Source organism: Trichechus manatus, unplaced genomic scaffold (assembly GCF_000243295.1).
Source record: "Trichechus manatus latirostris isolate Lorelei unplaced genomic scaffold, TriManLat1.0 scaffold00209, whole genome shotgun sequence".
Taxonomy (NCBI): Eukaryota; Metazoa; Chordata; class Mammalia; order Sirenia; family Trichechidae; genus Trichechus; species Trichechus manatus.
In genome coordinates this window covers 2586114-2610818 of record NW_004444145.1, presented here as the reverse complement: position 1 = coordinate 2610818, position 24705 = coordinate 2586114, and the positions used below count along the sequence as shown (strand labels likewise).

Here is a 24705-nt window from a genome sequence, read left to right as displayed (position 1 = left end):
ATTTCCCAGCCTGCCCCGGGGCTCGGCCGGGACGTGCCGGCGCCTATAAGAGCCAGAGCGCTGCGACCGGAGCCTATTGTTAGCCGGAGCCGGGGCGGTTCTGGGCGGCTGCTGCCTGGGGCACTGGAGTTGCCGGAGCCGCCCGCCCCCCGCCGTCTGCCGGCTGGCCTGCCCAGCCGCCCCCACCTCCCTGCCTGCCGCCCTGGGAGCTCCCCGACCGTCGCCACGGGGCCCGGGACTCGCTCTCTCCCCCATCTTTTTCACCCGGGCTAGGGCGGCGGCGGCAGCGGGGGCGGCAGAGACCATCACGGGAGGAGGCAGCTGCGGCGGGGCCGGTAATGGGCCTGGGGGTGCGGGGCGGAGGGTGCCGCCTCGTCCTTTCTCGGGATCGGCCCTCGGGCGGCTGTGGAGGAGTGGTCAAGCCCCGAGCCGTGCGGATGGAGGGGTCAGAAATGAGGGAGGCTCGGACGGGAGCGGTCGGGGGGCGGGGAGCGAGGGCGCCGCTGGGAAGGAAGAGTCGGGAAGAGGCGTGGGAGCGAGGGGAACCGAGGACGCGGGCCGGGGCTGCGGGGGCAGCTCGAGGAAGACGATCGGCGGCTCGGAAGCCAGCAGGATTGCGGGAGAGGGTTGAGTTCGGAATGGCGTGGAGATGATGTAGGATGGAGGGAAGTGAAGGAAGGGGAGGGGGAATAGAGGAAAATGTGGGAGGAGTGGTTGGGAATTTGTGAGTAGCAGGCAGGAAGGGATGAGGAGGGCTGGGTCGGGGCTGCAGACGATTGGAATGAGCGGGAAGGTTAGCAGGAATCAAAGAGAAATGGGCCCAGACCTGAAGGGTTCAGCAGGGGTGTCCATTGAGGGAAACTGATGACATGTCCCTTCAGCTCCTGATATCTCCCATTTTTCTGGCGTTGTGTGGGAAAATGAAAGCATCACTTGCCCTGGTTCCTAGTTTGCTCTTTTTTCACAGGCCCTAAACACGCAGCTGACTGCAACCCATCCCTTTTAGTGCCACGGTCTTGATTCATCCTTTTAAAAGGGTTTAGAGTGGCAGTTTGACACACAAACCATTCTTCAGTATGAAATGTTAGAAGGTATCCCCAAGAGGTACACTGTCCCCTTGTCCTGCAGTTTTCAGTTCAAAGTAAACCCGTAGTTGATTCAGGTTTTCCTTTACTTTACATCTTGCAAATCTCCAAAGCCAGGATGTTGGTGTTTGCAGAGTTACAAATGAGTGGAGGTGAAGATTCCTGCAGCATCATGTTCCATTTCTCCCACAAAGACCTTGTGTCCCCCATATGATGGTGGTTTAGACATGGAAAGCCAAATTCCAAACTTGTGTCAGTGAATGGGTTAGAAGAGGGATGAGGGGTGTCAGTGCTTTCTTTAAATACCTAGTTTAGACAGGATGTTTTCACTTGAGTGCTTAATAAGTTCATGATCGCATGATCACAAGGACATACGGGTCCATGAAATTCCTAGTATTTGAGAATTTCAATCACAGCATCTTCTAAAAGGAGAAACAGGACAGGTCATTTTATTCAGGTTTATCATAACACTCAGCAGCCAGCCTTTTTTCCTCTAACCCAGCTATGGATGGTGGCGCTACCAATCTTACTAGAGATTTTGGCCTCTTGACCTTTAGCTGAAGGTTGGGTTCCAATCCAGTGGAGAGTCTTTCTCCTGTGAAATGTACTTTATTATTTTGGACTCATTTAAGAGAGAGGCCTACACTACCTAAACTTTGCATGTACATTCTGCATTCACAGATTTTTTTCCTGGGCAGTCCCTCCTTTGCTAGTTTCACATACGCTGTTTTCTAGTGGTTGTTAGGAATCCTCACAAGCCTGCAAAAACTCAGATCTACTACTAAAATACAGATATGCTGGTAGATGTATTTCGTTTGGTGCCAGCCAAATGTCTTCTGTATATTTGTAGATCTGAAGTATTTCATATACCTTTGGGAAATGTTCAGTTAGAAACACTTGGGAAAAGACGGTAAGGCATGTAGCCAGAAAGCGTCAGCTGACATTTCTTTTCACTGGCATTTAAAAGCTTTTATAGAGGTTTGCATCATTTTCTCCAAAATCATTTGTTGTTTGAATTGGTCATTTTGACAGTTAACTGTAAGTTATGACTTGCAACTCCAGTCTCACCTTCATTATTTCTGTATGGATTTTAAGTGAGTAGATTATAACTTAGGATAAGTGTATCTGTTGAACACAGGCATTGATCCTCTACAAATGAACAGGTGAGAGAGGTGAGATAACTGACTTTTAGTTGTAGTTTGAAAGGAGATTATTTGATGAAGTAGAAAAGTGTGGAACTTATTCTCATTGTTGCTATTGCAAAGAAAGATCTCTTCAAGCCACAGTGGAAGTGGATGAGGGGTTGCTGTTCTTGGTGCCCAGTGAACATCTTTATCTTAACAGGTCAAGTTCATACCAGAGAGTTGGACAAAGAGAGCTGGGCTGAAATTTAAAGTTGTATCAGTTGTCAGGACAGAATAGATTTTTTTTTTTTTGGTCATTGTAATGAGGTTCATGTCAGAGAAAGAGATGCTAACAGGGTGGAGAGACCTAGAACAGTGGGGTCTCCTTGAGGATTTTCCTGAGTGCCATCTAAGTTAAAGGAATAGTTAGATTATAGGTCAGTGTGCACATTATTTACACAGATAGCCATAGCTTCAGTTTATTCTCTAGCAGTTTAAGGAAAATATTTTTCTCCTAGATTCTACACCTTTTTTTTTCTTTTTTCCTTCTTTCTCACCTATCCCCATCATTGCCCAGAAACCACCATTTCAGAAATGGAAGTGAGGAAGACATAGAAAAAAGGGAGGAGGAGAATGGAAACGGCAGCCAGCAATCCCTGCTGCACGAGAGTACACAAAATGTAACCCTAAGAGAAATGATAACCCCTGGCAGCAGCTGGGTTAAGACAGTGGAGAATTTTAGCAATAAAGATGATTTTGGACCAGACCCAAGCTCCTGTGGGACTTAAAGAGAAATACTCAAATGGAATCCGCCCACTCTTGGAAGCAAAGGGAACACCTGAGCAAAGAACAAGAGTGCACATTTGCTTTTAGTCATAAATCCTTGAGTGCCTCCAGGCTGAGGAAAAAGCCACGTGCCTAGTAGCAGCAGTGACTGAAGCTCACTTAAAACTGAAGCTGTGACTTGCACAAGCCCTTTTTGAGAAAGCAGATTTTCAGCTCAGTTGGATTTCTCAGGTGGTTGATATTTCTTAAGTATGGAGGAAAATAGAACTTACATTTAATGGTCAACATTTTTATTATTTTTTTAACCCACCCACATAAATACTCAACTATAAGCCCCCTCCCCCAATAACAGAATGAAATGGGAAATTTGTTAGTTAATAGGTATCTTTAAACTCATCTGAAATCTTAACCCATAAAAATGTCCTTGGCTTTGTCTATTCTTACCGTGTCCTAGAAATGTGACCTCTAATAGCAGGATCAGTAATTTGAAGAACAGAACTGGTACTTTGTACTTGTTTTTTAAGTTTAATTACAATTCTTATCAAAATACTTGATTATTTTTTTCCTCCCTGGCCAAATTTATTTCAGGAGTGCGCTTGTCTGTGACCTAGGAAGGCTGATATTTCTTAGGTACAATTTGTTACTTGAATGGAGAATTTTGATGAGATCTGGATAGATAGATTCGGGTAGGAAATATCTTCTCTAAAGTACTTATTAGATCTGGTTGACTATGTAGAGCTGATCTAAGAGTAGGCCAATTGCTTCCGAGAAAGACAGTCGAGAAAAACAGCTCTGCAGCAGGCGTCTCTTGCCACCATAGTATATTCTGGTTAGCTGCTCTGCAGTAATGCAGCCCTGTCTTTTTGAGCAGTGTTGTTATTCCTGCTGCATAATTAGCAACTAGTGAGATCACAGTCTGGGGATATTCTGGCATTACTGAAGCAAAGCAAGGGAGGCTTCATACCTCATCACACGTGGCTCAAGCTCTGACAGCATTTCTATAGAGCAGATTCATGTCCTTCTGGAACTTAAGTCCAAAGATGGAGAAGGAAAAAAAGATTTGTACCTTGGAAGTGGACTATCTCAAGACTCCTTGGTTGTGTTAAAAAAAAAAAAAACTGTCAGCCATATTGATGTAATCAGTAAATTGTCGCTTTTGCTATTTGTTTTCTCTTGCTGGCTTTACAGAGGACAAAGATTGTAAAGCTATCTTTCATTGCACAGAGGATGATGCTAGATCAGATGAGCCCTATTTTATGGAGTGGTATGAGATTGGGAAAGATTGTGGGTTTTGAAACCGGTGCAGATTGGTATCTTCCATCCATTCTCTAGTACCAAATTTGACCTTTTTAGGAGCCTGATGAGACACTTCATACTTGTGAAGGTCTGGGTAAAGGGTTTTCCCGGCTGCCAACATCCTTAGAAATTGAGAGTCTAAAGTAGTGTTCCCTAAGGTGTGTTCCAAGGATCACTTGCCCCCTGAGATACTCTGGAAACAAAGGATTCCATAACCATTGCATTCTGTGTTTTCTCCCACCCTTTACCATGTTCATTAGCATATTTAAAGACTCTAAGAGGTTCTGCCTAAACAGTTTTCTAAACTATTTTGACACAGCTGTCCTATTTCCATGTAAAAGCTATTAATACCCTTGGAACTAGTGTATTTAAGGTATACACTTTGGGAAATGCCAAGCTACATTATCACTAGGAAAAATAATTGGGTCTAGTCTAGGTTTAGGTAAAGCCTAATTCTGCCTTTGATCCCCAGTCCCTCCTACTGGCCCCCTGGAGAGATCTGTGTGGTCAGAAGAGCAGCTACTGTTATCCCTGGGCTAATGAAGCCTAGAGCCCAGCTGGCTTAGAACCAAAGGCCTTAACTCCACTGGGAAAGGTGGTGTTGCTACTTATCTCAGTATTCTAAGAGTGGTTGAGACTGGAGGGGCTGAGGGGAAACAAAAGGTAGGAGGATGTTGGCTGGAATCAGTAGAGAAATGACCTAGTCTGGAGAGACCAGCCATCACTGCTGGCTCAGGTGCTTTCTTCAGTTAGAGCGCTGTATGTGTAGACTTGGCAGGGGCCTGTCTTAGGACAGGAATGCTGATTCCTCTTCTCCCCTGGGCAGAATCCTAATGCACCTGGCTAGCTGGTGGTGAGCAGGGGTTTTGGGGCCAACGTGGTGGGTTCCCCAAGGACACCCCTTTGAAGCCAATGGATGCATTCACGGGCTCTGGTCTCAAGAGGAAGTTTGATGAAGTGGATGTGGGCTCGTCCATTTCCAACTCAGATGATGAGATCTCCAGTAGTGACAGTGCTGACAGCTGTGACAGCCTCAATCCTCCAACAACTGCCAGCTTCACACGTGAGTGAGCTGCTCCCTCCCTGCCTGCACCTAAGCATCAGAGCCCTGGTTGTAACTCTTGAGGCAGCTTCTTCTGCCCAGCTGGGGGATTTGGCTTTAATCATAATCTTTCCTACTCTTAGCACAACCTTGTTCTTGGAAGAGTTTGTTGCTCTAGTATTGTAGACTCAAGTCTCATTTATTCTAGCTGCTTTTACTTGTGCAGAATGAGTTGAACTATGTTGAAGAAGGTGCTTGGCGCTCTACTTTTTCCCACCAGAGTCCCATAGCGTTCCAGGAAATTGTAGCTCTAGCAGGACATAAATGCTTACTGCCTGGACAATTGGGGTCTGGGGTAAATCCAGACTTCTTAATTCTTATGGTTAGTTCAATTAGTTCTTGGAAAGAACTTCCGATACTATAGGTCAGTGGTTGTCCATGGGCCAAATCTGGCCTATGGCCTGTTTTTGTAAGTAAAGTTTTATTGGAACACGGCCACATTCATTTGTTTACATACTGTCTGTGATTGCTTTCACGCTACAATGGTAGCATTGAATAGGTGCAACAGAGACCTTATGGCCTGCAAAGCCTATCATATTTACTGCCTGGCCCTTTAGAAAAAAAGTTGCTGACCCCTGCTATAGATCAATACTGTCGAATAGAATTTTCTGTTATGATAGAAATGTTCTATATCTACAGTGTCCAGTACTGTAGCCACTAGTCATATGTGGCTATTGAGCACTTGAAATATGGTTAGTATGAATAAAGAACTGAATTTTTAATTTTAATTAATATAAATTTAAATTGCCACATGTGGCTAGCAGCTGCTATATTGGACAGTATAGCTATAGGTTATGTCCTGAAAAGATTACTTAGAGCTCCTCTTCCCGGCTGATGTCTGAAAATAGATTTTGTGGTCATCTGCTTAGGTGAGGTCAGTCTAGAGGCAGTGGTTTGGACCAGTGGATTTTCAAGGTCCCTTCCAACTGTGCATTTATGATTTGAAAATTAGAAAGGTCTCTAGGAACAGGGAGCCTGTTTGGAAAAGAGGAGTTAAGAACCTAGGTGGATGAGAAAGAGCGAGGTCCCCAAACAGGCCATCTCTGGGTTAATAACACTGCTCTGCCCTCCTCCTCAGCCACATCCATCCTGAAGCGGCAGAAGCAGCTGCGGAGGAAGAATGTGCGCTTTGACCAGGTGACTGTATACTACTTTGCCCGGCGCCAGGGTTTCACCAGTGTGCCCAGCCAAGGTGGCAGCTCTCTGGGCATGGCCCAGCGCCATAACTCCGTACGCAGCTACACACTCTGTGAGTTTGCCCAAGAGCAGGAGGTGAACCATCGGGAGATTCTTCGTGAGCACCTGAAGGAGGAGAAACTCCATGCCAAGAAGATGAAGGTGCCTACGGGGTCTAGGGTCAGGTCCTTCCCATGTGCCAAGATAAAGTGGGAAACTGTCTAGGTCCATTGATTTTTTTTTTTTTTTTTTTTAATTGTGGTAAATGTATAGGTAACAAAACATTTGACATTTCAACTAGCTTCACATTAGGTCCATTGATTTTTGATTTGACAGTTATTCTTGGCATGTAGAGATTTCTACCCAGACTCCAAATCTCTCTAATGAGAAGTCTCAGATTTGGAATCAAATCTCAGTCTGAGGCTCCCTTCTTTTCATCTTTGGTGGGGAGACTACCAGAGATAGCAAAATGGCTTCCCTAGAATTTCCCACCCTTCACCCGTTCCCCCCCTCCCCAATTTTTTTAGAAGTTTAAGATATGAATACCTAGAGGCATTCACGTCTGCCACCTCTGGTGCCTGAGGAAACACAGTGTTTCAAATTCTTGTCAAATGACTGTCCACTGCCCTGATGCGTGGAACAAGTTTTGGATCTTCTACTTTCTCTGAAGGAGTCCCGCTGTTTCTATAACCTGTTGCTCCTAGGTCATAGTTTTCTAGATGCGACAACAGCATTACCAAACCGTTACTTAGAGTTGTATGGTACTGTGCCTTCATCTGATACGGCACCAACTTGACAAGTTGAGGAGGTGAAAGGGGCAGGGAGAGACCCATCTCAGATGGGTCTTTATAGCCACCGATTCGCTATTTTACCACTGTTTCGTGCTCCACAGCCATAGTTTCCGCCCAGTCCTCAAAAATTTCCCCCAGAGTTTTTGGCTCCAAATTTGGAGAGCACTGCTTTAGGCCTGGCCAAGTTGGCCCATATGAAAACAGGTGGCTGCATTATATCCAGTGTCTTGGGTGAAATTCTAATAAGACACACCCGAATGTTGTAGGGTTAGAGAAGTAGAGGCAGAGGATGTAGGCTGACCAGATCTCATTCCTTTCTCCCTTTGAGAGCTCTACGTCTGCTTCCCTCAGCCTGCTCCTAAAGCCTTACACCTGTTTTTCTAACTAGTACTATATTCAGACTTCTCTTCCTTCTGTCTGAGGAATTCATCACTGACCCCATTACCTTACTGCTGCCATGGCAACAGTTGGGCAAATAAGCTGGGCAATGGAGGCTTTCTTCCCTCTCCGTAGAAGAAACCTCCCGTCTCCTAAATCTGGTAGAAGAATGACCTGTCAAAACAGGAGACCGTCCTGTTCTGTGGCCCCCCTTTTAGGAGTTCTAGGGGCAAGGTCAGGCAAACCCAAGACTGAGTTACAGGATTCCTACTTATTAGCAGATTTAGTGGGCAGTAGCAGTGGTGGCATCTTAGACATCTTTACATGTCAAGAGAAAACCCTTACTTTGCCCTTCCCAGGTCCAGTTTACTCTTTCCGTAGAACTTTCTCCTGTCTTTAGCACTCTGTAGAGAAGTCTTATTGTTGTTGTTAGTTGCCGATTCTGACAAATGGCGATCCCATGTGTGCAGAGTAGAACTGCTCCGTAGGGTTTTCAAGGCTGTGGCCTTTTGGAAGCAGATCGCCAGGCTTTATGTCCCAGGTGCCTCTGGGTTGGTTTGAACCACCAACCTTTCAGTCAGTAGTCCAGCGCTTAACTGTTTCTGCCACCCAGGGACTCCTAGAGGGGAGGTAATTGGTCTCAAAAATATATATTTGGCAACTCTCATGTGCCATCTAATGCTTGCTTTCCTTTTGGGCTGCCATCACCAATAGCTGTTTGGTGCTCTGCAACTTTAGTTACTTATAATTTTTCTAATACTTGTATTTTTTTTTTTTTTTTTTTAATATTTTGGCCCTTTACTCACATACAATTCATTATTATGAATGGTGTGAATTGGGAATCTAACAGTATTTCTTTTCAAAAGAATATCCAGTTGTCCCAGTACCATTTAATGGCTAGAAGACTCTTCCCTCACTGATTTTAAAGGCCTCCTCTATCAAGATATATTAAATTCTCTTATCTACATGGGTTTCTTTCTGTTGCATCTCAGTCTTTTTCCTTGGAGAGGCTAGCAGGAGGGAGGGTGATTAGGAGGACGCCAACACTGGTGACATAGACAGGAGCAACCCCAAGGTCTGTGGAGAGGCCCCTGGTAGTTGGCCTGCCTGTACAGACTAGGGAACCCCAGAAATCCCATTTTACTTCTCTCCTCATTTCTCTACCACCTCCCCTGCCCCAGCCCCCTCAAAAACCCCAAACTAAAACCTGATGTGCAGCTTATTAATCCAGGTTATTGCATCACATCTCTCCCAGGAGTTGCTCCTTCACCAGCACTACTCTGTGGTTCTGATGAAATGAACCAAAGCTTCCAGTTATTGGCTTGCACACTGCTAGCAGCTTCCAAAGCCCCAGGGATTATGAGGCCTCATTTCCTTTACTTGAATTCTCCAGTGAGTTTTCAAAACTCATTGAGCCACAGATTCTCTTCAACCTGTCCTTCCATTAAGACTCCCTTTCCTGGCTCTCCAGCCATCATAGAACCCAGATTTCTGCCTGTAAGTAGTATACTCAGTATTATATATACACTCTACCTCAGATACAGCTTTTCTTTGAAATCAAGTTAAGAATTAGAAAGGAGAAAGAATACATTTCTTCCGGGCCTTAGGTTGGAAGCAGGGGCTTTGACTGCTGTTAATAATTGGCTTATTTTTCCTCCTCCCAGTAAAATGAGGCTTCTCTGTGTATGCACAGATAATTGTTCACATTGTGGGGATTCAGGCTCATTGAAGAAGACCTGGTGGCCTTGTTCTGTACTTCAGTGTGCCATTTTTCCCAGAAGGTGGTTTTGGGTTCAGTGGTACAAGTTAAAGGGTGTTTTGCAAGGTTATCTTGTAAAACACCCTTTAATTTGCATCTAAGGAAGATCCAGCCACTGATAGACCATTTCCTCTGTGTTACGAGGGCAAGGGAGCCTAAGATAAAGGAAACGAGTCTGGGAATAGAGGATAGGTTTGTGGGAATAGAGTATCTTCTGAATGGGAAGATGAGGCAGGGGAAAATTTTGGGAAACTTGGACCCAAAATCTGATGTCCCTTGTGTTGATAGGTAGTGTTAGAGTTGCATCAGGCTTCCTGTCAGACTTCCTGTTTCAGGATTTATTCTCTTGACTTGTAGTATATAATATGTTATATGTATATGTGGATATTTAAATTTAATTAAATAAAATTTAAAATTCTGTCCCTCAGTTACACTAGCCATGTTTCAGGTGCTTCATAGTTACATGTAGCTAATGGCTACTTTATTGGACAGTGCAGACATTTCCATCACCAGAGAAAATTCTTTTGGACAGTGCTGCTTTAGATATCACCATGAAGATGCTTGTGCTGATAATGCTCAAGAAGCTAACCTTACCCGTCTCTTGGCAGCTGACCAAGAATGGGACAGTGGAGTCGGTGGAGGCTGATGGCCTGACCCTGGATGATGTTTCAGATGAAGATATTGATGTGGAAAATGTGGAGGTGGATGATTACTTCTTCCTGCAGCCTCTGCCCACCAAACGGCGACGAGCCCTGCTGAGGGCTTCTGGAGTCCACCGCATTGATGCTGAAGAGAAACAGGAGCTACGAGCCATCCGCCTCTCGCGGGAAGAATGTGGTTGTGACTGTCGACTGTACTGTGACCCAGAAGCATGTGCCTGCAGCCAGGCTGGGATTAAATGCCAGGTCAGTCCAAGTTGGCCTCAGATGGTGTATCTGCACCAGGGCCAGGGGGTGTGGTGTGGGTGCCAGTGAGCATGGGAGGCTGCCCATCCAGAGGTGGGATTCCCCATAACTGTGAACACTCCCCGTTCCACAAGCCTCCTCCATCAACAGAGAAAACAAGCAGGACAGGATTCTCAGTCTGTGGGGTTATCTATTATCTTTTCTGTGTTTCACACCTCAGGTGATAGGAAGCCACTGTCAGCAAATGGAGGAATAATGATTAGTATGTTCAACATTTAATGGCTGTTCCTTAAATAGTGACTGACTCCTTGAGACAATGAGGTGGGCCTATAGATTCTATCTGCAAACACTTATTCACAGTACCACTACTTCAATTTTGTAAAAATTCAAATAGTTTTCAGGTCCTGTAATTCAGGATCATGGAGTCTCTTGAGTAGCACAAACACTTAACGTGGTTGGCTGTTAACTGGATGGTTGGAGGTTCAAGTCCACCCAGAGGCACCTCAGAAGAAAGGCCTGGCGATCTACTTCCAAAAAATAAGACACTGAAAACCCTATGGAGAATGGGGGAGGAACACCTCAGAAAAGGAGAGAGAATGGTTGCACAACTCAAAGAATGTAATCAGCGTCACTGAATTGTACATGTAGAAACTTGGTTGTTTTTGCTGTGTATATTCTCAATAACAACAAAATAAAATATAAAAAAAAAATTTTTAAGTTAAAAAAAAAAAAAACCCTATGGAGCACTGTTCTACTCTGACACACGTGGGATTGCCATGAGTCAGAACTGACTGACAGCAATTTTTTTAATTTGGATTTATACTTGGCCTGGCAGGGCTTAAATCCACAGTGTCCTGAAAGATAGAAAGCATCAGTTTGGGGGAGTCATTTCAATTAGAAGTAGCAGTATCATCCCAAAGAATGAAATTTATCTGAAGATTCTATACTCAAGATGTGTCTTAGAGAGAAGGATGCTGAGTCTTTGCAGGTGAATTTAACCTAACCAACCTTTTCTCATTTTTAGATAGGTAACATAGCTGTAGTGAATCTGGCCAAATATGCTTTTCAGACTGAAGTCCCATAATGAGTCAGTCTGTTACAGACCTGAGGACCAGCCTAAGAACTGCTGGAACTGGAGTGGAGAGTTCTACAAGTTGACACTGTAGGAAGACATTGTGTATTTGCATATGCTTATTTGCTTACTTGGGTTTTTAACGTTTTATTTTTTTGGTATGTGTGTTTTTTTCCTTTTGGGAGTCCAAAAGGAAATAAGGAAGTAGAAAGCATTTCCTTTCTAGATATTCCTGGTCTGTAAGTTAATTATCTTGGTAACTGCTTCAGAACTAAACTAGCTAGTGAGGAATAAAATACACTGGCCGTTACTTTGAACCTTCACTGTAGCACCTTAGCAAACTAAGGCAGTTTTGCTCAGTTTCCCCAGAAGGTATTGCTTTGGCTAGCAAGATCTTCCAGACCCTTTCTCATGCCTGTGATTGCAGAAGGCATTAGGCTTGGACCTCAGCCTTTTGTCCCATCTCAGTAAACCAGGTGAGTTCTGGAAAGGTCTCTGAGGCACTTAAATTTCTTCTACTCTGACAACTGTATTGTCAACATTCAGAAAGATGGCATCTCTGGACTTTTTAACTGCAAGAGCCCTTTGACAGTTTTTGTCCACCTTCTGGTTAGAAAAGGAAATAAAGCCCTAGAAAGATAAATAACTTTGTTGGAGGTCACACTACTAATAGCTGAGCTGGAACTGAAATGCAAGTGGTGTAATAATTCATCTAGTGCCGTTAGCTCACACTGCATGTTATGTTTTGAACTGGTTACTTCTCTTCTTGTAGGAAGACCTCAAATCGCAACTGCCTTTATTTGCCAGCTCATGTCTCCTATCTCCGTTGTTAGATGTGTTGGTCTCATCTTGCCTCAACTCCTTGTCTCCTCCCTCAGGTGGATCGCATGTCCTTTCCATGTGGCTGCTCCCGGGATGGCTGTGGGAACATGGCAGGGCGCATTGAATTTAATCCAATCCGGGTCCGGACTCATTACCTCCACACCATCATGAAGCTGGAGCTAGAGAGCAAGCGGCAGGTGAGCCGCCTACCAGCCCCAGATGAGGAGCCCTCACCCACTGCCAGTTGCAGCCTGCCAGGAGCACAGGGCTCTGAAACGCAGGACTTCCAGGAGTTCATTGCTGAGAATGAGACAGCTGTGATGCACCTGCAGAGTGCAGAGGAACTGGAGCGGCTCAAGGCAGAGGAAGACTCCAGCGGCTCGAGTGCCAGCCTGGACTCCAGTATCGAGAGCCTGGGTGTGTGCATCCTGGAGGAGCCCCTGGCTGTTCCTGAAGAGCTATGCCCAGGCCTCACAGCCCCCATTCTCATCCAGGCTCAGCTGCCCCCGGGCTCCTCCGTCCTGTGTTTTGCTGAGAACTCGGAACACCCAACTGCCTCAACGGTGAACAACCCATCCTACTTGAACAGTGGGCCCCTGGTCTATTATCAGGTGGAGCAGAGGCCAGTCTTGGGGGTGAAAGGAGAGCCTGGTACAGAAGAGGCCCCACCCCCTTTCCCCAAGGAGAAGGATCTTAGTGTCTTCTCTCTCCCTGTTACCTCACTGGTGGCTTGCAGCCCCACAGACCCAGCTGCCCTCTGTAAATCAGAGGTAGGGAAAACACCCACTCTAGAAGCGCTATTGCCTGAAGATTGTAACCCTGAGGATCCTGAGAATGATGACTTCCACTCCTCATGGTCCCCCTCAAGCCTCCCCTTCTGCGTGGACAATGAAGAGGGCTGTGGCGTAGAGAAGACCTCCCAGCAGAGTGAGGACCGGTCCCCTGAGGACTCTGCAGTAGAACTCCCTCTGACAGTGTGATGTGGAGTGGGGAGTTTTGCCTCTTACCCATTCTCTATTTATTCCCTTATTTTATCTAACGCCATTTCAAAACAAAACTGTAGAAGCAGCTGCTGCTCCCATGTCATTTTATTTGGGTCTGTGGGGAGCGGGTGGGAAAGGATTGTTAGTACAAGTATTTTTTAAAAGGGAAACAGAACCAAGGAGAACAGCCCCAGCTTTGATCTGGGTTTGTAGGGTCTTGGGCAGAGGAGGCTGCATAGTGCTGAATACTGAGCTTTCTGGGCCATGGGAACAAAGAACTAGGATCTCACAGGAGAAGCTGGGTAATTCAAGCAGCTATTCTTTATGTAGGGACCAGAACACAAGAATTTGAACATCATGGCAAAGCCCCTTCTCTCCTGAGCTCCAGATGGGGTAAAAACTCATTTTTCTAAGTGATTACTCTGATACCCCATTTTGGTGTATCATTATTGGAAATGTCAACTGATCGAATCTAGAGAGGGAGGGGGTAGAAGGGTGTCTGTTTCTGTATAAAACCCCCAGGATTTATAAAAATTTAACCTACCCTTCCTCCACTCCCTTTTTGGTAAATAAGTTAATATTTGATATGTTTGCTGTTCTCTGACCTGTTCCCCACAGTGGGGATTCCTGGTCTGTAACTTGAATTGTTTCTTTCACAGGTTCTTAGGTACTAGAGTTAAACTTGTCTATTTGTCCTCCCCACCCCCATCCTTTTTTTTTTTTTTTTGGCGAAAAGGAGCTAGATTGGATGCAGATGTGTAAAGAGCTTGACTCTTCTCTATGTCTAACACTAGCTCTGTGAGGCAGCTTTAGGTTGGGGCTCACACATCCCATGGGAGGATTATATGGAGCATTAACTATATCCAAAGGAGGCAGCAGGAACAGGCTGCTGTCTGGAAAGAAGACGGCTTTATTTGTGCCATGCTTGCTTTTTCAGCCAGGTTTTTTTTCCCTTTTTGAGAGATCTGAGCTTTAATGGACTGTAGGATATGGCAAATCAAAGTCAACAACTAGTTTTTGTTCTTTTTTTCTGTACCTACCCTCCTGGTCCTTCTTGGATGTACAAGGTTAGAGAATTCTCACACTATTCCAGCTCACCCCCAAGAACTACAGCTGTTTAGTGGACCCCTCTGCCTTGATGACAGAATAAAAATTGGAGGCCAAACCAATTCCTAAATGCCACATACAACCCCCTAGTTCCAGAGGACATAAGTTCTGAAAATAATCTTTGAAGTCTATAAAATGGGACTTGAATTCAGTTCTTATCTCTGTTGGGGGCGTGTATGGTTTCTGTTCCTCTTACGTCCAGTTTATATTCTAGGATCTGTTCCATCAAATACTGCTTAATTCTTTTTTATTAGCAAAGTTATCTTTGCCTCTGTTTTAAAATGGGGGCAGTAGGGAGCAAAACAGTATTATCATCCTTCATACTGTACTTCACTTCTGGTATGGTTTATTAACCAGGAAGGAAAAAAGTGAAAAACTTTCTTTTTTTTGGTTGGTGGGAATAACTGTTCCTACTTATCTTGCCCATAAAGCCTTTTCTTGTGGGATATTAAGGCCCTGGTGTCTTAAAACAACCTTCATGTATGTTGCAGCATTCCACCTATAAAATCTCTATACTCTGAGTCTGAAAGGCCTTGTACTTAATACAGATAACATCTCTTAACCCATTCTGCCCCTCTATTCCTGTTTTTGTTTTTTTGTTTAGAGGGGAGTTCTTAAGTATATAGGTCCTTATCTCTCCCCATCCCCAGGCCTCACAAAACAGAATTGAAAGACAGTCTAAGTACCTGAGATCTAGATACTATCTTGAACTGAGCTACACTCCCCCCATCTTAGCCAGGTACCCTCCAATACAAGACTGAAGCTTCACTGCGAATTCACTTTGCTCTAGGGAGAAAAGAATCTTTTTGAAAGTTTGTGTTGGAAGGGGAGTGCGAGCTCTCCACACACAGTCCCTCCTCAGGAAGGCTCCCTTCTAATCTAGGAAAGTAGATTCTAGCTGCTCGGTGAGAGACACATTAGCCTTTGGGATCAGTCCAGGAGTCTGAATCTGTAATTACTAAACCAATTCTCAACCCGCAAGATACTTGATTTTTCTGAAAAACTTTCTTAATGTAAGTCCATCCCTTCATTAACTACAGTTCTGACTCACACTGATCCCAAGCTTTTGAACGGTAAATATTAACATTTAGCAGTAACTATCTTGTCAAGCAAAGGGCCTTTTCTAAACCTAGTCCATCTCGTTTCTGGTGCTATCTGAGTTGGATAGGAGAATTATAGTTCATGGTTGCTAGGAGGCTAGCCCTCTGATCACAGAAGCAGATAGCTTCAGTTCTGTTCCGTTGGGCCTAGATAAAAGAAATGACTTTGCAACCCTTATTATTTTCCAGTTTCTTTTCTCACATACTGTATACAGGTAGTATTTTCAGTGTGAATCCAAAGCTTGTCTGGTTCTCTGAAAAAAAAATTTTTCTTTGCCTTTAGGTCCTTTACATTGTGATAATGCTGTATTTAAAGAGAATATTTAAATGTAATATTAAAGAAATATTCAAAAGGATGGTGTGTGATTCTTTACTTGGCAGGCCACAGCTCAATTACTTGTTAGAGAAAAGATGCTTCTCTAGCTCTGCATATAAAAGTAGTTAGGCCAGTTAGGGATTAATGTTAACAATAAAAACATTTTAGGATGGAAAAATACTCTTTTTGGAGCATCAAGAGCTCTTCAGCTGAAGCAGGCCTCGCTCCTGCCCTGTTGGAGCTTTGCCCTGTCTGAAGTTAATTCCATTAACTTCATTATTATATATGGAATTCTCCATTCCTATTAGGACATCTTAAGATGCCCATCAAGAGGACCAGCTTCAGATCAGTTTCTTCATAACTGCCGTCCCATCAGAAGGTTCTACTTCAACCAGTTGTCTCCCCATTAGTTAGGTTATGTCAGTCTTGTAAAAGGAGCCTTAGCAAAGTACTTAGAGTGTGCATAAGTAATTTCCAGTAACTAGTTTCAGTCAGTCTTTACTTGGGTTTAAAGACAGTGCTTCATGCATTTACAATAAGTTACTGCAAGTCACTGATGTATACATACAAATGCTGAACCTAACTTACTATCTTGATGCAGACCTCTCCTGGGCTCCCCAGGCAGGCAGTAATATAGTACCTTACGGGACGGATCCATGGCTCAAAGAAGGCAGCCACTGCCAGTTACAGTTGGATTGCTGCAACACAGTGGAGGTAGCAAAGAGTTTAAGATTCACAGGGGCTGTGCTACAGCCCAGAAATTAAGACAAGGGGAGCAAAGGCTGTAAACAATGGAGAAGGGGTCAAGTAGCACTTGTGCTTCCTTTTATCTTTTCCATTAAAATGTTCCCAGAAGTTGTTTTTTGTTTGTTTTTTAAGTTAACGTCAACTTTAAAGGTCAAAGGATTTGAAAAGGAAACGGAATGGTTAGCCCATGCCAGTGAGGACAAAATAAAGTCCCTACTTTTGGTCATATCATGAGGAGAGTATCAAACTACATGCATACATGTAAGTGCACCAGCTGAAGTAGTGCTGCTCCTACCAGCCAGAAATTATCTTTACCCTTTCCTAACCCTGCCCACCCCTCCGCCCACAAAAAAAACACGGCTGTAAAGAATATGGCAGTAGATGGGTCCCAGGTCAAATAAGAATTCCCACCTGGGGCAACTCACTTCCTAGGACCTGAACTTTACACATCACACTAAAAGCCCAGTACACGAGCTGTTGCCAACTCTGGCCAATTGTGAGGAAGTTGGGATGACACTTCACATGGGCCACCCCTGGTCAGAGGGTTTGTTTCAGCTCCAGCTAAGGGGAATGTCCGTAGCTCTCATATGGGTACCACACTGAGGGCTGTGGCACCTGCTCCCCTGCCTCCCACACAGCTAACACTGCACACAGACTCTGCTGATAAGTGCCGCTTGGTCCCACGCTGCTGTATTACATGACTGTGGGACAATGCCATCCACTCCATGGTTCACTCAGTGCCTTGTTCCAATGTAGTTGGTGGAAAACAGGACCACGTTGTGCAGCAAGAGGGACAGCTCAGCTTCTGAAAACATCAATATTAGTGGTTTGGCCAGGGAACAATCTGCCTTCTAAGTGCTTTGGAATACAGGGGCTTGATACTAGAGGCAGGACGCCAAGTGCAGGGAGGTGTGGCATTAAGAGCTTATTGTTCTCAAAGCTCTCCTGGCTTGTTCCAGCTTCTACATGCATGCTTTCCTCTCCTTCTACTATATTCTCAGATCAACCCATTCTCTATTTCTTGATTGTTGTGTGAAGGCAGCAGAAAATCCAGAGATGGTAATGGTACTAAACACTCTTGTTACCTTGGGATTCTTCTGGTAGAAGCCTGTGCTCTGGGGACATTTATTAGCTCCAAAGAGATTAGTAAGCCAATCCTAATACCCAAAGGCCTAGAAAACATCGAGACCCGACCCCGCCAAAAGTGGCAAACAGGAGACCCACAGGCCCTCACATACTGTTTTGTTTAGCCAGTAGAGTGCTTTTGTTTTGAATTTGCATGCCTTTCAACCAGTGGTTCCCAATTGTGGCAATTCTGCCCCCCAGGGGACATTTGGCAACATCTGGAGACATTTCTGGTTGTCAAAACTAGGGGTGAGAAGGTACTATCTGGCATCTAGTGGGGAGAGGTCAGGGATGCTGCTAAACATCCTATAATGCATGACCAGCCCCCCAAAACAAAATGTCAATAGTGACGAGGTTGAGAAACTCTGCTTTAGACTAGCATGTACTCACTCCCATGGTCCCACAGGCCCTACTACTCCCTCTTGTCTTGCAGAGTCTACTTCATTAACTGCCTAGCCCCTCTAGGCATGTGGGTTTGTACTGCTTCAATTAGACCCATGTTAGGTAAGGGTCTCACAAGTACTCAATAATAATAATAATCTTAGAATAGAATGCAATAATGGTTTGGATTTCAGTAGTATAACCATAGGGATCCGTCTTACCTTTTAGGCTGCAGGAAATCTGCAGCCATTCTCCCAGCCAAGTTCGACATCTGTCTTCAGCAATATGGGTAGAATTCAGGCCACGGAGATAACAAGCCTATACCACCAGAAGAGAAACGGTCCTTAATATTAACAGAGTGAGTATGCCATGGAAGAAAAATCCATAAATAATCCTAAATCTCCTTTAAGTAAGTTGTTGTTGTTGTGTGCCATCGAGTCGACTCTGACTCATAGCAACCCTACAGGACGGAGTAGACCTGCCCCATAGGGTTTCCTAGGCTGAAATCTTTACAGGAGCAGATCACCGGGTCTTTTCTCCCTTGCAGAGGCTAGTGGGTTCAAATCACTGACCTTTCAGTTAGCAGCTGAGCACTTAACCATTGGACCACCAGGGCTCCTTTTAAATAAGTTACACAAGTTAAATAAGTTACAACTTCATCCACTTTCACCATGGCAATTAGGGCAGGTTTAAGTTTCTCTTCATCGTGCTCATGAGCTGTAGGAAGAGTCCATGAACTGGGGATGGACAAGATGACAAGGAAAGAGGTCTATATAATCTAAAACAACAAGCCTAGAGTATAGTGTCTTTGGTTCTTGAAGTGCCAGAGGAAAAGAAACAAACTAAGTCTTTCCCATTAGTTGACTGAGAAAAACACATAGAAATGAGTTGAGAGAATAAACAGTTTGAGCTCTGATACAACAAACAAGATAAAAAGCCCAGCTCCCTGTAAGCTCAAAAGCCCACCAAGGGTTGACAGCTGTTGTTGCAATCAAGCTCTTACCGATTTCACTTCTTGAGAAGTCAGCTCACCAATCCCCAGCTTTGCCAAAGCTTTGTCCAGTTGATGAATCACAGTGGTATGATTCTTCAAACGGCTTCTCAACAAGAAAGGAGGCAGGTGAGGTGTGAGAAGCATGGCCTGGCTCAAGACTTTCTGTAACACAACACAGAAAGTCAGCATAATATTACTTCAAGCAAATACTTGTAGCAAGGTGAGGCTGTGTGGAAAACAGAGGGCCTCAAAGTGCTCACCAGTTGCAAAGCCTGGAGATGGTTCATGCCCAGAGGATGGTCAGAGAAACACTCTCTCAGAACTAGGATATCATTTACTGCTGGCTGAGTACCACGCTGTGCCTTGGGAGAAGGAAGACATTGGTAGATGTCAGGAAGGTCTTGACTAGCCCTCTTTCCTAGTTTAGTACAACTGGATCTAACAAGATTCTTGGTTTGTAGGGTCAACTGGGGGACTACCTTGCTGCACAGTTCTGTCAGATGCCACCGGAGTCCTGCATCAGAAATGACAGGGATAGTCCTTTCTAAACAAGTAAGGATTTCTGGATGGGACTGCTTCCGGACAGCATGATAGATATCTAAGAAATCAGCTTGTTGCTTTGGGGTCCAGAAGTGCCGGATCAGTAGTTGCCTAGGAAACAGGTACCTAAAGAAAAAGCAATCACAAAGTCACTTGCTGAAATAGGCACCTTTCAAAGACAACCAAGAAAGCATCTGGCAGACATAAATACTAGGAAGAAGAGATGAAGACATTATTTTCCTACCTCACTGTTCTTTCTGAATGAGTCTCAGACCAAAAATTAAAGACACACAGAAGCACAATTTCAAGCAGCACTACAGAGGTATGTGAAAGGAAGCAGTTGTAGAATGGCCCAGCATGCAGCTATCACATAAAATGAGATGTGAAGAACATGCTTTGGACAAAGTTGAACAGAGTTGCAGACAGAGCTCGACACTGTATGTGATGTTGACCAACTTCACACTGTGGCATAGTCCTTAATGTGTAGACAGTATAGAAGAGGTAATAGATTTGTTTAATTTGCTTGTCTACTATTTTTATAACATGGCCACAAATTCTTTGACACACCCCTTATTCAGAGATGGGGTCTGTATTCCCTTTTTTGAATCTGGGTGACTGCTCTAACCAATGGAATAGAGCAGGAGTGATTCTATGTGACCCCCAAGGCTAGGTTCTAAAAGTCCAGGCAGCTTCTGCCTTATTTGCTGGAGCACTCACTCTGGGACCCTGAACTACCACGTAAGAAGTCCCACTACCCTGAGGCTGCCACACTGAGGGGGCCAAATGTAGGTACTCTGGGGGACAGTTTCAGTCTTCCAGCCATCACTGCCAAGGCACCAGACATATGATTGACCTTGGACTAGGCCATTCACCAGCTTTACCACTGAGGGACCTCTGTCAACACCACATGGAGCAGAAAAATCAATCATCCACCTGAGTCCTGCCCAAATTCCTGACCCACAAATCATGAAAATAGTGGCTGTTTTAAGCTATTAAGCAATGGCATTACTTGTTATACAGTGATAGATAACTGCAACAACATATAATGAATATAAAATGCATTTTTTTCCTAAACAAAAATTTGTCCCAAATTAGTATGTCTCTTGGGATTGGGTTGCTGCCTCCAGGAATGATGGAGTAGGTCATCATCTTATTTCACATCACAGAGGGGCAGCTAAGAGAAAGGAAGAGTCTAGGCCACCTACAGCTGCAATGCATCTCAGTTACCCCAGTGTTACTGAGTGGTTTTTATGAACCTTGGGATAATGAGAAGATTGGAGCGGGAAGTTTGATAACTTCTGCCTAGCTTCTGAAATGGAAAGCTCTTCTTAAAATAATTTTTAATTTAAAAAAACAAAACAAAAACTACATATCTTCAAGATGCTGGGGAGGTGGAAGTCTGTACTCACATTAGCAAGAAGACCAGGTAGTTGGCAAAGGGTGGAATGGAAATGATACCTAGGAAAAGACACTTGATGACGTCTCGGCGGAACTAAGCAGAAATAAACACAGATGCAGTTTTAACCCAGTAAGTTCTTAACAAAATGGACAATCCCTCCATCCCACTGTGCAGTAAACTTCTATCACAGTCCAGAAAAAGACGAAGATTATTTCTATCTACCTGTACATGGTAAGTTCCTTGAGGACCAAACCCACTGCCATTGAGTTGATCTCAATTCATAATGACCCTATAGGACAGACTGGAACTGCCCCATAGGGTTTCCAAGGAGCAGATGGTGGATTCGAACTGCCATCTTTTTGGTTAGCAGCCATAGCACTTAACTACTGTGTCACCAGGGCTCCTCCTTGAGAACAGAGCCTCTGATTTGTTCACTTTTGTATCCCAAATAATGTCTAGTACCAGGCCTGACATTATACCAAATCCTGCAGTGATTTCTTCTTGATATGCAGAATGGATCCACCAAATGCTACTTTCTGGCTACTCTTTGGATCCTTCCAGATTTTTAGATGTTTAGAAACGAATAGGATTTTAGTGTTCACACCTTTTATTCAGAAAGTTTGCCAGAAACTCTCTGGAGCTTTGCTATGGAGGGCTACAACTCTGAATGACCCTGACTCTGACAAATAATCTGATGCCCTCAATCAGTTCAATACTTTGATCTCACGGCCAAGGGCAAAAGTTGGATCGGTGGTGAAAAAGAGAAAAAAAAAAAAAAAATTGAGATCTTGTTTAATTTTGTTTACCTCACCGTGAACTTCTGGCTATCTGCCCCCTAGGCCATACCTGTCTCAAATGCTCCATCTCCCGGTATGAAAGTTGATGAAACTTTATATTGTGCTTCAACATATTTGCCTTTATTCTTCTAGCCTTCTTGGCATCAGCCCATAACATCCGCAATCCTGCCTCATTAAAGTAGAGCACAGAGTATGATGTTATCCCAGTTTGAATCTTAACACAGCTTCCTACTCCATGTTCACCCACATGCACACATACTTGTCCCTCCCCAACCCTAATAAATGCTTCAAACTAGGTAACATGAAACTCTTAGGAGCCCAACCTGTATCTCTTTTCTCATCTCCCTCCCACCCCCACAGCATATCACCTCTCTTCCAGCCAAGATGGGCTTCTGAGATCTACTTTGCAATGGTTTCCCTTTTCTGGTTCATTAATCATTCCCTTTTTAAAAATCAAGATTCAAAGCTCCCTACAAGACCAAAAGGGCAGCTCCCGTCCAAAAGCAGGACAAGAAGGCAGGAAGGGACAGGAATTGGACAAATGGACACAGGGAACCGAGGGTAGAAAGGGGGAGCGTGCTGTCATATCATGGGGATTGCAACCAATGTCATAAAACAATATGTGTATAAATTTTTGAATGAGAAATTAACTTGAGCTGTAAACTTTCACCTAAGGCACAATTAAAAAAAAAAAAAAAGATTCAAAGCTTCCTACCCACAAGAAGTCTTGCTCAGTTAACCCTATGTATTTCCTAGCCAGATATCATTAACTCATCTCTTCTCTAGAACACCTTTATAATTACTATAACTCATCATATTTCTAAGATGTATTTTTAATCTTCATTCTATGATAATGCTTATATTTATCTAACACTTTAATTCTAAAAAATGCTTTCATATTTATGACTGAAATGACATAATGAGTAGACTGACATAAAAAAAATCCAGGAGAAAGCAGGAGTATAGATGAAATAACATTGGTGGCCAGGAGTCGATAAATTATTAAAGCGAGGTTGAGTATATGGAAGTTTATTATACTATTCTCTCTCCTTTTGTGTATGTTTAAAATTTTTCCATAGTAAAAGTTAACAAACCAACCAAAATGTTTTCAGATCCTTTTCTCATTCAATCCTAATTACAAACCTGAGGGTACACAAAGCAGGTATTCTATCTCCACTTTATAGAAAAGGATAAGCAATTTGTGCAAGTTCATGAAGCCAGTAATAATGACGATAATATTAGGAGTTTACAATGTGCTAGTTTATTGTAATTAGCATTGTAAGTATAAAGTACAATAATTACCAAAAACTCACACTTACTGAATACTTACCACAGATCAGATCCTGTCCTAAGTATTTCACATGCGTGTATTTACTGATTTGATTTATTAAATTTAAATTAATATGGCTTATTTAATTTTTACAACCATGCTGTCAATAGGCAGGTACTATTATTATCCCCATTTTACAGATAATAAAACCAAGGGACAGAGAGGTTAAGTAACTAGTCCAATCACACAGCCAGTAAGGACAAGCTGGCATTTGAACCCAGGCAGTTTGGCTCCAAAGTGGACACTTGACACTATACCATCTCCTGGTAACTGGCAGAGACATTCAGAAAACAAGTATACGTAGTGCTATTTCCACCACAGCATGCTACCTAGAATAGATTTGTGACAAGCATTAAACCACATTTCCTTATGGGCCAAGTCAACTGATACATCACAGGGCAGGTCTGTGCAGCCACAGATCCTGCTCTTGTGCATGACAAAGAATTTCTGCTATAGTCAGGGGTACGGTTAAGAAAAGTTAAATGCAAGAATATCTCCCCACCCCCAGGTGTTGTCAGAAGTTGTTTCCCATCATACCTTTCTAGAAACATCCTCAAGAAGTACTAATTTATGAGGATTAGTTTACTATTCTACCATTTAAGAAACAGAATATATCCCAGCTCTCATCCCCAAAGTAGAACCTGCAAATAATCGTACTTACTCTAACTCACCAACACTGCCCAAGAGCTAACTCAAGGGGTTTCTATTTTAGTTTTCTTTTTACCTTTCGTGAAGATTGTGTACAAGACATAGAAGCGGGGGAAATTACGATCCAAGAAACGATGGTATTTCTCATTAATCACTTTCGTCTTGGTCACCACATAAGAGATCATGCTCTTCACATCTGCCTTTGGAGAGAGATGAAGCTTTGAAGACCTACAAGGAAGATCAAGGAGACTATCTGGGAACCAGGCCTGGGAGCCCCCACACCTCCGGTCCTAATATTAAACGTTAGCCTCAAAGAATGCATGCCAAGACCTGAAACTTCTGAAATCCAAAGAAGGTCTTGGGGTCAAGGAGAGATAAGCAATCAAACCGAGGAGGGTGGATCCAGGCAGAAAAAGCCCCCGATATGAGAGGCCAGACAGGCAGGGATGTTAAGTAGTGATATGAGTCCGGAGAGAATTTGCGCGACAGGTTAAGACCTGAGAGAGATGTGAGCGAGGTAGCAGCGGTAAAACCTGAGGTGAAAAAGCGAGGCTTGAAAGTTGAGCTCAGGACACGCGGGGAATTCAGACAATGTGGGGCACTGAGAATTAGAAGCGGTCGGGAAGCCGAGTCACTGTCGGGGGCCGGGGTGCAAATCCTAAGCAGAAGAATAAAAATCCCGGGGCCGGGGCATGCGACCCTGAGAATCAGGAAGGGGGCTAAGAGACAGCATGCAAGTAAGGATGAGCCACTGGAAGAGCCTGGACGTCAAAAATGCTTTTCTTTTTTCCAGGTCCCTCACCGAGGGGCCCCCAAGACTAGGCCAGAGCAACCAAGCTGCAGCCTCCGAGAGACAAAAGGACCAGAGGTGATCGCTGAGCCCCACAGAGCGACCCGAAGCAAATACACTCTGGAGAGCGCCATCTTAACAGCGAGGGAGGG

The 24705-nt window shown here is 44.0% G+C and overlaps 2 protein-coding genes across 10 annotated transcripts; one reads left to right on the top strand and one right to left on the bottom strand.

Annotated features, from left to right (window-relative positions):
• On the top strand, nucleotides 1–15840 carry CSRNP2 (cysteine and serine rich nuclear protein 2). Of its 3 annotated transcripts, XM_004388331.1 has the most exons (5): nucleotides 1–335; nucleotides 5118–5354; nucleotides 6472–6731; nucleotides 10106–10402; nucleotides 12353–15840. In XM_004388331.1, the coding sequence occupies exons 2-5, from the start codon at nucleotides 5204–5206 to the stop codon at nucleotides 13274–13276; spliced, it is 1632 nt and encodes a 543-aa protein (XP_004388388.1). In that variant the 5' UTR covers nucleotides 1–335; nucleotides 5118–5203; the 3' UTR covers nucleotides 13277–15840. The 3 variants fall into 3 exon arrangements, with proteins under 3 accessions (XP_004388388.1, XP_023598177.1, XP_023598178.1); XM_023742409.1 differs by lacking the exon at nucleotides 1–335 and having other exon boundaries at nucleotides 3330–5354; XM_023742410.1 differs by lacking the exon at nucleotides 1–335 and having other exon boundaries at nucleotides 3330–5354; nucleotides 6472–6530; nucleotides 12353–13979.
• LETMD1 (LETM1 domain containing 1) lies at nucleotides 11142–24705 on the bottom strand. Of its 7 annotated transcripts, XR_002825880.1 has the most exons (10): nucleotides 24566–24693; nucleotides 23840–23991; nucleotides 21835–21950; nucleotides 20999–21081; nucleotides 19529–19715; nucleotides 19310–19411; nucleotides 19059–19211; nucleotides 18628–18772; nucleotides 18277–18373; nucleotides 17314–17354 (listed from the first exon to the last, which is right to left on the bottom strand). XR_002825880.1 is itself a non-coding variant. In XM_023742412.1 (9 exons), exons 1-9 carry the CDS (start codon nucleotides 24685–24687, stop codon nucleotides 12329–12331), a joined length of 1077 nt encoding a protein of 358 aa, XP_023598180.1. In that variant the 5' UTR covers nucleotides 24688–24696; the 3' UTR covers nucleotides 11142–12328. The 7 variants fall into 7 exon arrangements, 6 of the variants coding, with proteins under 6 accessions (XP_023598180.1, XP_004388386.1, XP_023598183.1 ...); XM_023742412.1 differs by lacking the exons at nucleotides 17314–17354; nucleotides 18628–18772 and adding an exon at nucleotides 11142–12393 and having other exon boundaries at nucleotides 24566–24696; XM_004388329.2 differs by lacking the exon at nucleotides 18628–18772 and having other exon boundaries at nucleotides 13997–17354; nucleotides 24566–24705.